Source organism: Ptychodera flava, chromosome 15 (assembly GCF_041260155.1).
Source record: "Ptychodera flava strain L36383 chromosome 15, AS_Pfla_20210202, whole genome shotgun sequence".
NCBI classification, from domain to species: domain Eukaryota; kingdom Metazoa; phylum Hemichordata; class Enteropneusta; family Ptychoderidae; genus Ptychodera; species Ptychodera flava.
This window is the reverse complement of record NC_091942.1, coordinates 32,635,187-32,649,438: the sequence shown is the minus strand read 5'-3', so window position 1 is coordinate 32,649,438 and position 14,252 is coordinate 32,635,187. Positions and strand designations below refer to the sequence as shown.

General features: G+C 36.5%; 2 protein-coding genes across 5 annotated transcripts in view; both read right to left on the bottom strand.

Annotated features, from left to right (window-relative positions):
• LOC139151918 (BAI1-associated protein 3-like) overlaps window positions 1-14,252 on the bottom strand; it is a 149,260-nt gene that overhangs the window by 41,249 nt on the left and 93,759 nt on the right. For all 4 annotated transcript variants that reach the window (XM_070724966.1, XM_070724962.1, XM_070724965.1 and 1 more), the window contains exon 3: window positions 1,311-1,394. The gene's annotated coding sequence lies outside the window, so the exon portion shown is untranslated. The remainder of the gene's footprint in view (window positions 1-1,310; window positions 1,395-14,252) is intronic.
• The window catches only part of LOC139150778 (BAI1-associated protein 3-like), a 30,481-nt gene that overhangs the window by 12,473 nt on the left and 3,756 nt on the right, over window positions 1-14,252 (bottom strand). Inside the window, exon 3 of the mRNA XM_070723172.1 lies at window positions 1,311-1,394. Coding sequence (XP_070579273.1) covers window positions 1,311-1,394 — 84 coding nt within the window. The remainder of the gene's footprint in view (window positions 1-1,310; window positions 1,395-14,252) is intronic.

The window sequence follows — 14,252 nt, the reverse complement described above, 5'->3', positions numbered from 1 at the left end:
GAAGCGTAGCTCAAGGCATGGTTCTAATATTTGTTAGTTGTGAACAACGTCAGTCTCGTCAGTTTTTATGGCTTCCTATGAGTTCAACGTCAACATCTAGTGATATTCATTGTCCGCCACTGCGATAGTTCTAGATATTCTTTACTGTCGTTGCTGCCAATCAAAATTTATCTTTGCCATTTGTACATATGATCTACGAAACCAATCGCCTGATCACCACCAATCTCTTAGTATTTCGCAAATTATCAATTGCTAGAGATCACTGCTGGTTGCCTTTCAACGGATGTTCATTCTTTCCCTGTGTATTGTGCATTCTTTTGATGGATTACTCCAAGGCAGTAAATACATAACAGTTTAATAATTTGTATGCAACAGCACTGTGCAGAATTCTCTGAGCAAGACAAATATGGAAACATGTTGTGTGTCTTTGGATAAACTGTTGCATTTCGGTCGAGTGTTTCTTAATTTGAGTCAAATGCTTAACCTTAAGATGTACCAAACAAGAAATCTGTGTGTGTCGAGAATTGAAACTCGAAAATCAAATGATAATTAAGTGCTGTATTTTGCAAGAAATGAATGAATCGGATGGTTGCCCACTGAACTGTATTTTTTCAAATCTGGGTCTCTTTCTCCTTCACAAAATGAAACTTCCTGTTATATGTATTCTCTACTTATTCCTGAAATGTTAGCTTGCTTCTATACCTCAAAAGTAAAATATGACACCACAAGAAGTATATTTGAATGATTTTGAACATTATACCAGTCCTGTAGATTACAGATCTTCTATATAACCAGGTCCATGCAACATGTCTTGTAAAGTCAAGATGATTTGTATCACAAGAATGCTTACTGCATTGGCAGTCATCATTACCATTCACACATCTATGATCTAGCTAGCATCCTTTACATACAAAGGTGTATATGTCAAAATACTTCCATGGTTTTTGGTGACATCAATGAAAAAATATTCACATTTCAAAAAATATGTTGTGAAAAATCATAAAAAATATGAAATGAGCAGAGCAGTCACTGGCTTATAAAACAAACCTTTACTACGTTCATTTAGCATTAATTTTGAGGAAAGCATTTACTGTCCCTGAAACAAACATTCCACCTCAAGCCTTGATCTGGTGGGTGGCAGGCTACCCCGGGCTGTGCGTGGTGTCATGCAATCAGGACTGACATCACAGAAGATAAAACACACTTTTCAATTTGTTTGTGACAGCGTATCAAAACACAAGGAAAGTGGATGTGATAAGGAACACTAACTAATAAGTGGGCAATGGAATACCCATGAGATAATGCCTTACGTCTTTTCTGGATAACAACGGGAAATCAGGTCTCAAAGCAATGTGTGACTCAACAGGAGGAGGCTTATCACTTTCTTGTTCTTCCTACAACAGAAAAACAAAGATATGATGGTTAAAAATAAAATCATATCCACGTTTCTAAAATTTCCATTCTGTTAAAGAAACAAAAACAATCAAGACAAGCTATCATTATGCAAAAATCAGACAAACTGATTGTTGCCAAAAGTTTTATCATGACAATGAGGATTGCCGTTGTTTCTTCAATTTTTTCTGACTTCTCCAAATTACTTTTTCAAACGTCAGATTTTCTCATTACCAACCGACAGAAGCATTAGTGGCACATTATCTGATTCAAAGGTTGTTAACATATCATGTGTCTGCTGGCAGGTTATCTTTATTAATTGTGCTGTGGCACAGAATGCACTTAAAAACAAACAGATCATCTGTAGGGATAAGCTGCAAATGAGCATCATGGCAATCTGTTACAGGTATCTCATGACACTCTTACAGATTTGAGACTTGGCAACACATGTAGGGAAAGTAGAGGCTACACAAGATTGCCAGTAGCTTCCCAGCACTGAAGTGAGGCCAACAGGTATTACAGTAAGTGGTTACGACAGCAGCATCCTAACATACAAGATGTGACTAGAGTAGTCTGTGTCATTTTTTGTTACTGCATTCATTTTCAATGACGCAATCTTTTCAAAGCAAGTATGATCAGAGTGAGAGCATACTGTACAGCATACTATAAATAGCACTGTCTGTGCCTTAACAATGTCATATCAATGGTACAAAAAAAACATTTTAATGATGATAATAATCAACAACTGCAGAGATTTTAGTTTTTAAAATTCATTTGTTCCATTGACAGACATACATGTGAGTTAAGAATGCATGTAAAGTAACTAAAGTATGTAGTGACAGTACTGTAGCAATCATGATATAGAAGATTATATGCATCGATTGTTTGATATTAAACTCTGAACTGAACTTGACCTTTATTTCCAATTAATAGTATTATGACCATTGAAAGTCATCAGAAGACTAAATATATCTCAAGGAGAGGTGACATAACAGAACGACGTAACAATGGTTTGGGTGTTATTTACATCGTAGTAATGACACTCTGAGTGAACTGAAATGAGGCTAACTTTGAGCAGGAAACACCATTTAATGTTGTTTTATAATTGCTAAGCCCATCAGCTTCATTGCAGCTGTAACAACTGTAAATAGTATTGTTTGTCAGTGAATCACCTATTCACCGTGAACACTTGAATTGCATAAATCTGGGAAAACAAACAAGCCTGATCACAAAGACACTTAGGATGTGAACCTTACCTATGTGCAGGTGTCATAAAACAGATAGAAATACTATTGCCCAATTACTCTGTGATTACCTAGAACCTACACAAAGGGAATATGAGTGTCATCTATCATTATACCAACTCTGTATGGGTCACCCCTGTCATTAAAAGGCACTACACAAACATTTCTTGCATTAAAACGCACATGTTCATTGTAAAATATATAAAAAGAAATGGCTTTTTTATAAACTATTGCCAAAAGAATCTCCTGGAAAACAGTGCAACTCCTAAATAGATGTTGCAACATCTGTATCATAAAACAGTATTTTCATTTGAAGAAAATAAACCAAATATATAGCGCTTTTCAATACTTGATCAGGAAAGCCAAGCTATCGTTGTTGCCAAGGCACTCACATTTGTCAAACCTCTGTCAGCAGTGACAGCTGAACCACAAGCTGTGCATACATGTATGTTGACAGATGGGCCTTCAATTTCAAGAACTCTTTTTCTAAATTTGAATTGCCTTTTTGCACTACACACAGGTATGAAAGCTTGGCAATCTAATACAAAGAAACACTGCTTGCACACTTTTATTTCAGTTATGATAACGATAAAGCCAATTTCTAGTAATGACGGCAATTTAGTCCTGATGGTAGGTACATGATTCTGTCAGGATCATTAAAAAACATGATCGCATGCATACGATCCTGCCCAGATTGTCAACAACAACTGAGGACTAAAATATCCACTCTGCTGTGCCTCTGTAATGGTTCTGGTTACAGTACAGTTTAATTGGCAGTCCACTATACCTGTTGCTCATTAATTGGCAAGTTTGCTTGGAGAGTTTACCCCCAGAAATGATACAGTGAATCTTTCCTCATGGGAATTACGGTAACGAGGATAATTACATCAACAGCTGCAAATATTTACCCCCTCTGCTTCCAAGGGCAACTTAATGAAATGAAATAACTGGAAAAACATGTTCTTTCACAGTGCGCACTGTCATGCACAATTTAGCACGAACAGAACCGTGCTGCTAAATTGCGCTATTTTCAAACTTTTCACCCTACAATTGGTCGAAGTGCATGGGAAGTAAACTGCATCTGAAAAGATGATATGAAGTGGAAGAAATCAACGACCAGAATGAAATACACCAGAATAATTGATAGCGAACCTTCCAATACTATTTGTGTGATTGTACAAAACTTCATGCAAACAGAGAGAATTTCCATAAATACACGGCACAAGTGGAATGACCCTGTCCCCTTTCTGTGTCTCTTAAGCAACATCTTTCATATGATCAAATAGAGGATGGGAATTACAGAAGTGATATGCAAATGAACATGCAAGCTGAATTCATACACTGAGTGCCGCAGTGATTGATGCAAAATGGATGCAATCGCCTGCTGTGGTGAAACATGTCTTTATGCATTTTGCGTATTGAATTACAGGATATGTATTCAAAGGATCCATTTAAACTTTTGCCCCTTTCTCTATTGATACAATGATTAATGTGAATTGCAAAAGATGAACAGTGCCCGCGCCAGCTGACCCAATAGACAAGACTAACCCATTTCCCCTGAAATAAAATGACAGCTCATTTTTTTTTTCAGAGTCGGCATAAACCTATCAAAGAGCCTTACAACATGCTGGCATATTATGTGTTAACAAGATTTGGGGTTGTATACCAAGGTTATTATATCGAAATGAGCTCAGATATGAATAAAATACCATAAAGCATTAATGCATGTCATTTTGTATGAATCCGCAATACCCTATATGTGTCTAAAGTTAGTAATTTACGTAGACTGTATTATACAGTAAAAGTGAGCATCGTAGTACAGTACTTTTTTTACTACTATTTTCTGATTGCACCATTTTCAAGAACATGTACATAGTCAAAATTTCAATTCATTCGAAGATGGCAATCAGAATAGCATTATGCATAGGATGCATGCAATGTAGGGGGTGATCTGGGTAGTGTTGTGACAATGTGGTCATATGGGTAAATGATCTGCATTATACATTTTGTTTCCTATTTATTTTAAATCATTTGTTAAGAGTTGAAAGACTGAGCTTGCATGCCATTTTCTATGAAGCACTGAATGTACTTTTGCCACACTAATATCTCTGAAGATTGATTCAAAGACTGAAACATTTTGGAAACAAACGTCAACTACACCATTCACATATAAGCAACCATGTGTACCCTACATAATCACAGAATGACAAAAAAATTTCGAACAGTGTACGTATGATAGCAGGTCATCCTTGTACTAACTTTGAAAAACACATTCAGGCATATCTGAGTTACAGTTCTAGACATGGAAAAAGAATGAAGCAAAATGGCTGTCTAGTGGCCATATTGGACTGCATTGTGATAGTCTTTTCATCTGTCTCATGATACAGTCAGTTGTCTAATCCTCTAGCACCCAACTTAGTAATTTGCCTATATAATAAGTCATGTCTAATGATGAAAATTTTCTTCTTATGACCCTTTGAGCGCAAACGTCAATTATTGTCACCTATATAAAATATATCCCTGTCAAATTTTTTCAGACTTTTGCCAAAATTTTGATAAAACACTGTAGCAAATAAAATATGATGTCCATTTGATCCAAAATTATCAAAAAAATTACAGAAAAATTCATAAAAACTGGTATGGAACATTGTTGCAGTAAAATTTTGGTGGGAAAAAATAAAGGACTCAGAGGGTTAAATGCCATTTTTATTTGAAACATTGATATTGCAGAATATTGTGAACTTTTCAAAACTTAAAGCTTGTTTTGTCAAAAAGTTAATTGATTACCAATATGGCAGCTTTGCTCAAGGCAAATCGCTAACCATGATCTTGATCTCATGCAAAGATTTTCACTTAGTGGTGCATCTTTCTTTTTGTCATCCAAGCCATCATCTTTAAAAGATTACACTTTTAAAATCCAGTCCAGCTGTTCACCAAAGGTTGTATGGTCATAATAGTCAGTTAACAACAGCGGGCATTTGAGCAATTTTTACTGCCAGGTTCTGAGTAAAATTTCAGGAAACTGTGGCAAGCATGAAAGCATCTGTCGATGAAGCCTGCAGAAATTACTCAGAGTAATATCCTGTTTCCTGGTGACTAGCAAGGATGAAGTGTAATCTGACTGACGTTTAACTGTAGGGTGAGAAATTTGATCATAAAAACCAAATAAATTCTGTGTTTCTCCTTGAATGCAGCATTCCGCTCTCAGAGAGTGTGTTGGATACAATCGAATAGTGAACGATTGAAAAACTGTCAGAAATAAAATATTGATCTCTCTTTAGCTTTGTGAACACATTTTCATCTAAGTGATTACCTGAAACATCAATTACACTCATCCTTTTTTTAACCTGTTCACCCCCAATTCCCTGTAAACAGGTCCACAGTCACCATAGATAACAATGGGATTGGGCCAAACCATGGTGGTGAAAGGGTTAAATACTGTACCCAAAGTAGAAATACAAAATGCTTTGGTTCCTTCCTCCAAGTACTGGTACATGTAATTTAAGTATAAGACCTATTAGTCAACACCATTGTAACCTGAGGTGGTACGGTAGTTTAAAGGACATGATAGGTAAATGGCCGCCTGAATTTTGTCGGTAAAAAACTAAGTAAGAAAAGCTTTCGCTTATAACTAGAACAGAGAGCTTCATGCCTAGTTTTCTGCCTGCAGTATTAACAGCACTATTAGAAGAAATTGGATTGTCACGAGACCAAAAGATTGTAAACTTATTACGCCCAAGCTTTTAGCACTGGAAATACAGGAAATCATGATCTTGTTAAACTCTTCAAAATTAGCCTTCCCAAGTGAGGGAAGAAAACAACGTTTGGTAGTACACCTATACATTACTGTGAAGAAGTACATACTCTCATAAAGGCAGTGAAATATGAACTACCTGCATTTTACGTATTCAGGGTAATTTCATTAGTCTGAAGAGTTGACTGTTCTGTTTTGATGGATTAAAGACATACCATCTCCCGTTGCTGCAGCAGCAATACATTTCATCAGCATGATAATATTATTCCCTCCAGGTTGCTCAGAGTTAGAAGATAATTAAATGTACTCTTTCCACATGGTACTTTTTTATTGTGACGTGCACATCATCACCTCTATAACACAGTTCAAAGTTTTTAAAGTTGCACAATTTTGACAAGGATTCTAAGTTTGTTCCAACATCCAAAAAACAAATCTTAGGAATCAGATGTTATTTTAAGCCTATACATTGTTTCCTATTTGAGAAAGTGTTACACATAAGCAAAACATTTCAACAGTTAATTAAAAACACTAATTTTTACACTTTTTCCCCACTTTCACAACAAAGATAGAAATTTACACCAAACAATCATTCGTTTCACGTCTGGAAGATCACTCACAGCAAGTAATGGTCAAAGATGAATGGTTTGAAGCAACTTTCATAAGACAAATTTAAATTGATCATATCATTTCACTGGTTATATGTTTTGATATTCTGCTTTTTGCTATTTGGAACTGATTGCACTTTTTTCCTACTTTTTTCCTACTTTTCTGACCTGCCTGGTAATCAAATCAGTGAATCCTTCTCATTTACCTCCATTCTACCATTTTCAAATGCTAAGTTGTTCCTGTGTCCTTCCCTTGGGGCATAATCAGAATTTCAAAGTGGACTGACATCAGCTTTACCAGTAATGTTAGAGTTAAGCTCTTATATGTATTAAAAATTCATCAAAAATTCAGAATTACTGAGTCACAAATAAAACAATGAAGTAAATATAGGCTGAGGTAGACAGGATACTTAATGGTGTGTTTTTAAACCCATAGCAAAACTGCAGCCCGTGTTTCATCTGTTCCTAAATTTTATTTTTGACTTGCGAAGAGTGTCAGTTTAAACGCATTGCAGCATTCATTACTTTTCAGTTTCTTATAAAGTCAAATGCTTATAAATTCCCTAAATCAGTTTCATTACTGACATCTCATATGGGCCAAAAAAGCTTAATACATAATTTGTACATTGAACAGATTTAAAAGGAAATATTTCCTTATCTTTTTACACAGGATAAATTGCATTTGTGAAGCTATATAGGGTATTCCATGAGTGCATCAAAATCTATTGCTATATATCTACAATTAGGTAACTTTTTGGCTAGAAGTATATATGCATTCCTCAAAACAAAAGAAACAAATAAATTTATTTTGATTCATTCAATGTGACTTGCTGTTTGAAGAAGGAGCATACTTTGGACTTACACTTGTGTAATACTTGACACCTGAGTGAAACTTCACAAGACTTTTTTCTAGAAATTGCATGTGATGACCTTGGAATTGCTTATTGGGTCATGCCTGGTATTTGGTGCATCTTTTCAGCATTCTTATCACAAATGCAACCATCAAACCAGTTCAGACATTTATATACAACATAGCAGTTGCAACAGAAGTAGTATCTTGACGACAGCGAGATATCCAAAGCAATAATGATACAGAGTAATAGGTTGTTTGGGTCAGAGTGTGATTCTACCGATGTGTTACAGCATCTCCTCAGAGTTGCGCCCTGTCTTGCCCTCTTACATGAATCATTGATATTGCCTCCATATCACTGATCAGCTCACACGTACACACAAAGACACACAAACACAGTTTTTATCCATTCTCCTCCACTTTTTCCATGCCATTTCACACAAAAACCATACTTGTCTACCACTCAGAAACACACTCCTGAAAAAAAGGATTAATTGTCTCACTCTCAGTACAAGTTTAATGGTAAGCTTAAGTGTAAAAGGCATTTATTTGTGATTGCTCTTTCATCTGATGGGCATTATTTCAGAAACAAACTAATGGCAACTGATGATGTAAAACCTCATCTTTGGGAGGCCAAGAAAGGCAACATATGTTACTTGACTAAAATTCACAATTGGATATGGTTGTGAAGTTTCTAAAGCTTCCAATTAGCCAGAGTAGAAAAACTTAAGGTAGGTAGATACCTTATAGTCACTTTCAGATTTTTAGTTCTTCTCAGTTATAGAAGTCCCAAACCCCAAAAAGTATATATTTTCTGAAAGCCCTGATATTTAAAAATCTGGCTGTGCACAGTACACGGTCATTATTTGCATAATAGTCACGTGACAAGATTTCTGCGCTCTCAAAGCAAAATTAATTTTAAAAATTAATGGAATTCTTCACATTCTTTAACAGTCTATAGGAGCAATGAAATTTTATAATCACATCATTTTGGCATTGTTTAAGCTCTCTGGTACGAGTAGTCTTGAAATATAAAACCCTTACATCCAATCTTTCCTGTATGCGTTTCCACCAATGAGAACAATGGCATGTACAAGACCTGGGGAAGAAGACACATAGTAGTCTGTGATCAAAATCACTCTGTTTCACAATATTACCGTCATAAGAATTCATAGGGATTCTCAGGCACAAACAAGAAATCTTATCAAATAATGCTGAAACCTCAAAACAAGTTGTTGTGATCACAGTTCACGCATCACCTTTCACTCTGAGGCAATTTAGTGTATGGAAGGTGCTCTGAGGGAAAGGAAAAAAGCCCTAAACTACTTTACACTATCATGCGATATGCCTGTAGGGCAACTGAAACTGTTGGAAATACTGCAAGTTTCTTTTCGCTATACCAAAGGGGTTACTTAAAGAGTTTAAATGGAGCATTGGCTCTACTTGAGAATGACGTCAAGGACCAGTTAACCCTGCTTTGGCTCACCTTAATTGTAACTGCAAGATGTGATATACATGTATGCCAGCTAGGCCAATGAAGTAATTTAATGTAATGGTGAAAACTGTGTTGTTAATGTGTCAGTTGTTCAATTTATATCCAGGCGATTTTCATCTGAGCTACTTGGACATGGTTATTTTCATTTCCATTTCCTGTTTTGTTGCATTCGTAAGTACACCACTGAATTTTATTCGTAATTACAAAACAGTTTCGCTCAGAAATATAAATGGAATGGTGGCATTATCGGTTCTTCAGAATCTAGATCTGTGACCATTCTCCCAGAAGAACACAGCTGACTGAAAATTTTAAGGGTTTCTGGAAGACTCTAAAGATACTGATTACTGATGATGTATACAGACAGATTCACAGGAAATATTGTCACAGTTCAGTTCTCCAATAACACGAGAATGAGGCATCAATTCTAGCACCATAGCAGGCACAGAAATATTCAAAGGTTTTAATTTGTAATAGCTGTACTTAGACCACCTAAAAATACCTTCTCCAAATCACATTATATGGACATGTTAAAGTATAAGCAAGGGAGAAGTTCCTCAACTTCACCACCCTTATCTCTGTAGAGTTCAATTTTTGGCCTTTTTTTTTGATAGCTAGGTCATAATCACAGCACCTCAACTCATCCTGATAAAGAATACATTGTACGTAAGTAGGCTTTGAATGTTTTAAACTTACTGGGGATATTACAAAAGTGTGAGTACATTCACCGTAATGGTTTGTATTAAAATTCCAATCTCTCATTGTATGTTACATCCTGCTGAAAACAACGGATGAACGTCAAATATTCTTCCAATGAACATGTTGGTCCTTCATGTATGCAAATGGTTTGGAGTTTGATTGAGACACAACACATAGTGTAGCACATGATACCTGCAATTTTCCATAGTTTGTAAATTCTATTGAGATTATTTTCAAAAGATGTAATCATCATATCTTGTTGTCTTTCTGTCAATTTTTGTGTAAAACTGGCATTTCAAATTACTTTGAAAGTTATTCACAGGTTGCTAGGATGTGTTCATTCAAATTTGATCTAATGAAAACAAAATTAAAAGCCATTCTCATCTTTTAACAACATTTTGCAGTTTGTTCATCTTGCCTTGAAATTCAGTTTGCAGGTTTCTTGGGATTTTCTCAGAGGCAGATCCAGCTTTGTTCAAATTATTGCAAAACACTGTTATGTAGGTCATTTCCCCCACACTCATCATGACCTGAGTTCAATTAGTCTAGAACATTCCCAAGGTCACTGCCCTTGATGACCTCACAACCTTGAATTCAATTAGTCATGTTTGGAATGTTCTGGAAAGTTGATTAGTTGTGTAAGGGAGATAATTTTAGAACAGTAATTAGCATGTCAATAAAAGTTCTAGATTGTTCTTATATGCCTTTATAAAAGGGACGTGCACAGCTTCCAGTCAGACTTTTGGGATCGTGTCTCTTGTGTGTTACTAAACTCCAGCAGTAGTCATTCTCAAGACTTTTCAAGACCTTCACTGCCAACGCTGGATTTATACTGTGGACTTTGTGCAGCTTCAAGCCTGCAAGGACTGTTCATTCATCCAACTGACTGTTACAACTCTGAGACTGGAGCTTTGCCGTCCCAGCTGAGATAAGTAGTCTGTACACTTTTAAAGCTTGTACTCTATCCCTGACTTAGCAATTAGTTTTATTTTCGTAATAAATTTTGTTTAAACGTTAACTGCTGAGTTCACCCTTTTGTTCGTTTTCTCTGCACGTAACAAAATTGGGGGCTCGTCCGGAGACGAATATTTTGAGCCGTTTGACAACATTTTGCCTGCCTTTTCAAAACTACTGTATACTGTGAACTCAGCGAAATTCAATCATGGCGGAATTCAAGCCAGACGAATTTATGGATGACCTTGATCAGGACACATTTAATTCCCTCAGAAAAGACAACCTCATAGCACTGGCAAATTTCCTTAAAGTAGATGTCAAAAGATCTATGCGCAAGCGAGAAATTCAATTCAAGATTGCAAAACATTTAGTTAATTCTGGCCATTTTGAAGAGTCTGCCTTAAAAGATTATGAGCCTGAGTCTTCCTTCGAACTCAAAAAATTAGAATTAGAAATTCAGGCAGATTGGAGCTTAAAAAATTGGCATTAGAAAAAGAAAAAATACAAATGCAATTACAAATGAAAGAAAAAGAATTGCAAATGGAAGAAAGACAGAAAGAAAAAGAAAGGCAGGAAAGATTAGAAATGGAAGAAAGACAGAAAGAGAGGGAATTGGAAATGAAAGAAAAAGAATTGCAAATGGAAGAAAGACAAAGGGAGAAAGAAAGAGAGGAAAAAGAAAAGGAAAGAGAATTAGCTGAACACCGACTGCAGTTAGAAATGAGACGTTTAGAGCTTGGAAAGTCAGGAAAATTCTTCCCTTCAGACAATTTTGACATCACTAAGCATTTCAGGTTAGTTCCCCCTTTCCAAGAAAAGGATGTTGATAAATATTTTCTCCATTTTGAGAAAATTGCTCAGAGTCTGAATTGGCCTAAGGAGTCCTGGTCTATGCTTTTGCAGAGTGCTTTGGTGGGTAAAGCCAGAGAAATTTACATTCAGTTGTCAGTAGAGCAGGCTTCAGATTATGATTCTGTGAAGGAATTAATTCTCAAGGGTTATGAGTTGGTGCCTGAAGCTTACCGTCAGAAATTAGGGATTGTGAGAAGGTGAAAGATCAAACTTACGTTGAATTTGCTCGAACAAAAGAACAACTGTTTGATCGTTGGTGTTCTTCGAAAAGGTCAGTCAGAATTATGACAAATTACGACAACTTGTTTTGATTGAGGAATTTAAAAGGTGCATCCGGAGTGACATCAAGACGTTTATCAATGAACAAAAGGCAGATACATTAGAGGTTGCTGCACGTTTGGCCGATGATTATTCATTGACCCACAAATCTTCATTTCTCAGCAAACCATCCCAGTCCTTTTCCTACAGAAACAATGCAGGTAAATTTAACTCCTCCTTTTCATCCAAGAATTTCTCAAAGGAGAGTAGGAAATCAAATGACAGCAGTTCACACAGTTCAAGTAACACTCCCACATCATCAGATCCCAAGTCTCAATCTCCTTCTGACAAACAGTTTGGTACACTTTCTTGTAATTATTGCAAGAAAGACGGCCATTTAATGTCAGAGTGTTTCAAATTGAAAAGAAAACGTGAAGGTCAAAGTGGTCAAAGTGGATCTAAGCCCACCGGCTTTATTACTTCATCAACTCAATTAGAGTCTAATAATGTGTGCAACACATTTTCTGAGGTTAAACCCCTCTCATCCCCAATTAATGAGGTCAAGGTCAATTCTTCTCAAGATAGCATTATGGGTATTTTCGAACCATTTATTCATAATGGTTTTATATCACTTTCTAGTGATTTCTCTTCCGCTACCCCTGTCAAAATTTTAAGAGATACCGGGGCTTCCCAGTCTCTTTTGTTGGCAGATACCCTGCCGTTTTCTGAAAAGTCATTTTCAGGTTCTAAAGTTCTTATTAAGGGGGTAGATTGTAATGACTACATTCCTGTTCCTCTCCATAATGTCTATTTGTCTTCGGACTTTGTTTCTGGACCTGTGGCTTTAGGTATTAGGCCTTTTTTGCCTTTTGAAGGGATTCACCTTCTTCTTGGAAACGACCTTGCTGGGGACAAGGTCATTACTAATCCACTTGTGACTGATAATCCTAGTTTAGATCAGGATCCAGAGCCAATTGAACAAGAGATACCCGATTTATTTCCTTCATGTGCCATTACTCGAGCCATGTCAAAGAAAACTCCGAGAATCAAAATACTCTCAAAAATAATGTCACAGATGTTGACTTAAATGACACCTTTCTCAGTCAGGTGTTTGACACGGATCATTCCGTTATCCCTCGTGGATTTGAAACTTCCAGTAAACTTCTGCTGACCAAAGTCAGACATTTTCTAGATCAAATCTCATTGCAGAACAACACAAAGACCCAGATATTTTGTGTTTGTTTGACAGGGTAGATGATGAAGATAAAACTTCAGATAGCTCTGTTTCCTATTATACAAAATCTGGTATTCTCATGCGTAAATGGAGACCTCCAGATGTCTTGGTTGATGACGATTGGGCTATAAAACATCAAATTGTGGTTCCAAAGCCCTACCGTGCTGAAATATTGCGTCTGGCCCATGAAACGCCCTGGGCTGGTCATTTGGGAGTAAGGAAAACTTATCATAAAATTCTCAGTCACTTTTATTGGCCTAATCTCAGGCAGGATGTAGCACATTTCTGTAAAACTTGTCACACATGTCAAATGGTAGGAAAGCCAAATCAGACCATTCCAAAGGCCCCTTTACAACCAATTCCTGCATTTCAAGAACCATTTAGTAGGATACTAATAGACTGTGTTGGGCCCCTACCAAAAACAAGATCAGGAAATGAGTATATGTTGACAATTATGTGTACATCAACCCGGTTCCCAGAAGCCATACCACTGAGAAACATAAAGACAAAGACTATAGTGAGAGCTTTAGTCAAATTTTTCACTTTATTTGGCCTCCCTAAATGTGTCCAGTCCGATCAGGCTCCAACTTTATGTCTGGTATTTTTCAACAAGTAATGGATCAGCTAGGCATTAAACAGTATAGGTCATCCGCCTATCATCCAGAAAGTCAGGGTGCTCTTGAGCGATTTCATCAAACTTTGAAAAACATGATTAGGACCTACTGTTTTGACACAGAGAAGCAGTGGGATGAAGGAATTCATTTTTTGCTCTTTGCTGTTAGAGAGTCAATTCAAGAGTCTCTTGGTTTTAGCCCATTTGAGCTTGTATTTGGACATACAGTCCGTGGCCCACTTAAGCTCGTTAAAGAGAAATTCCTATCAGACGATGATGATTGTCTGAATATTTTGCAATATGTG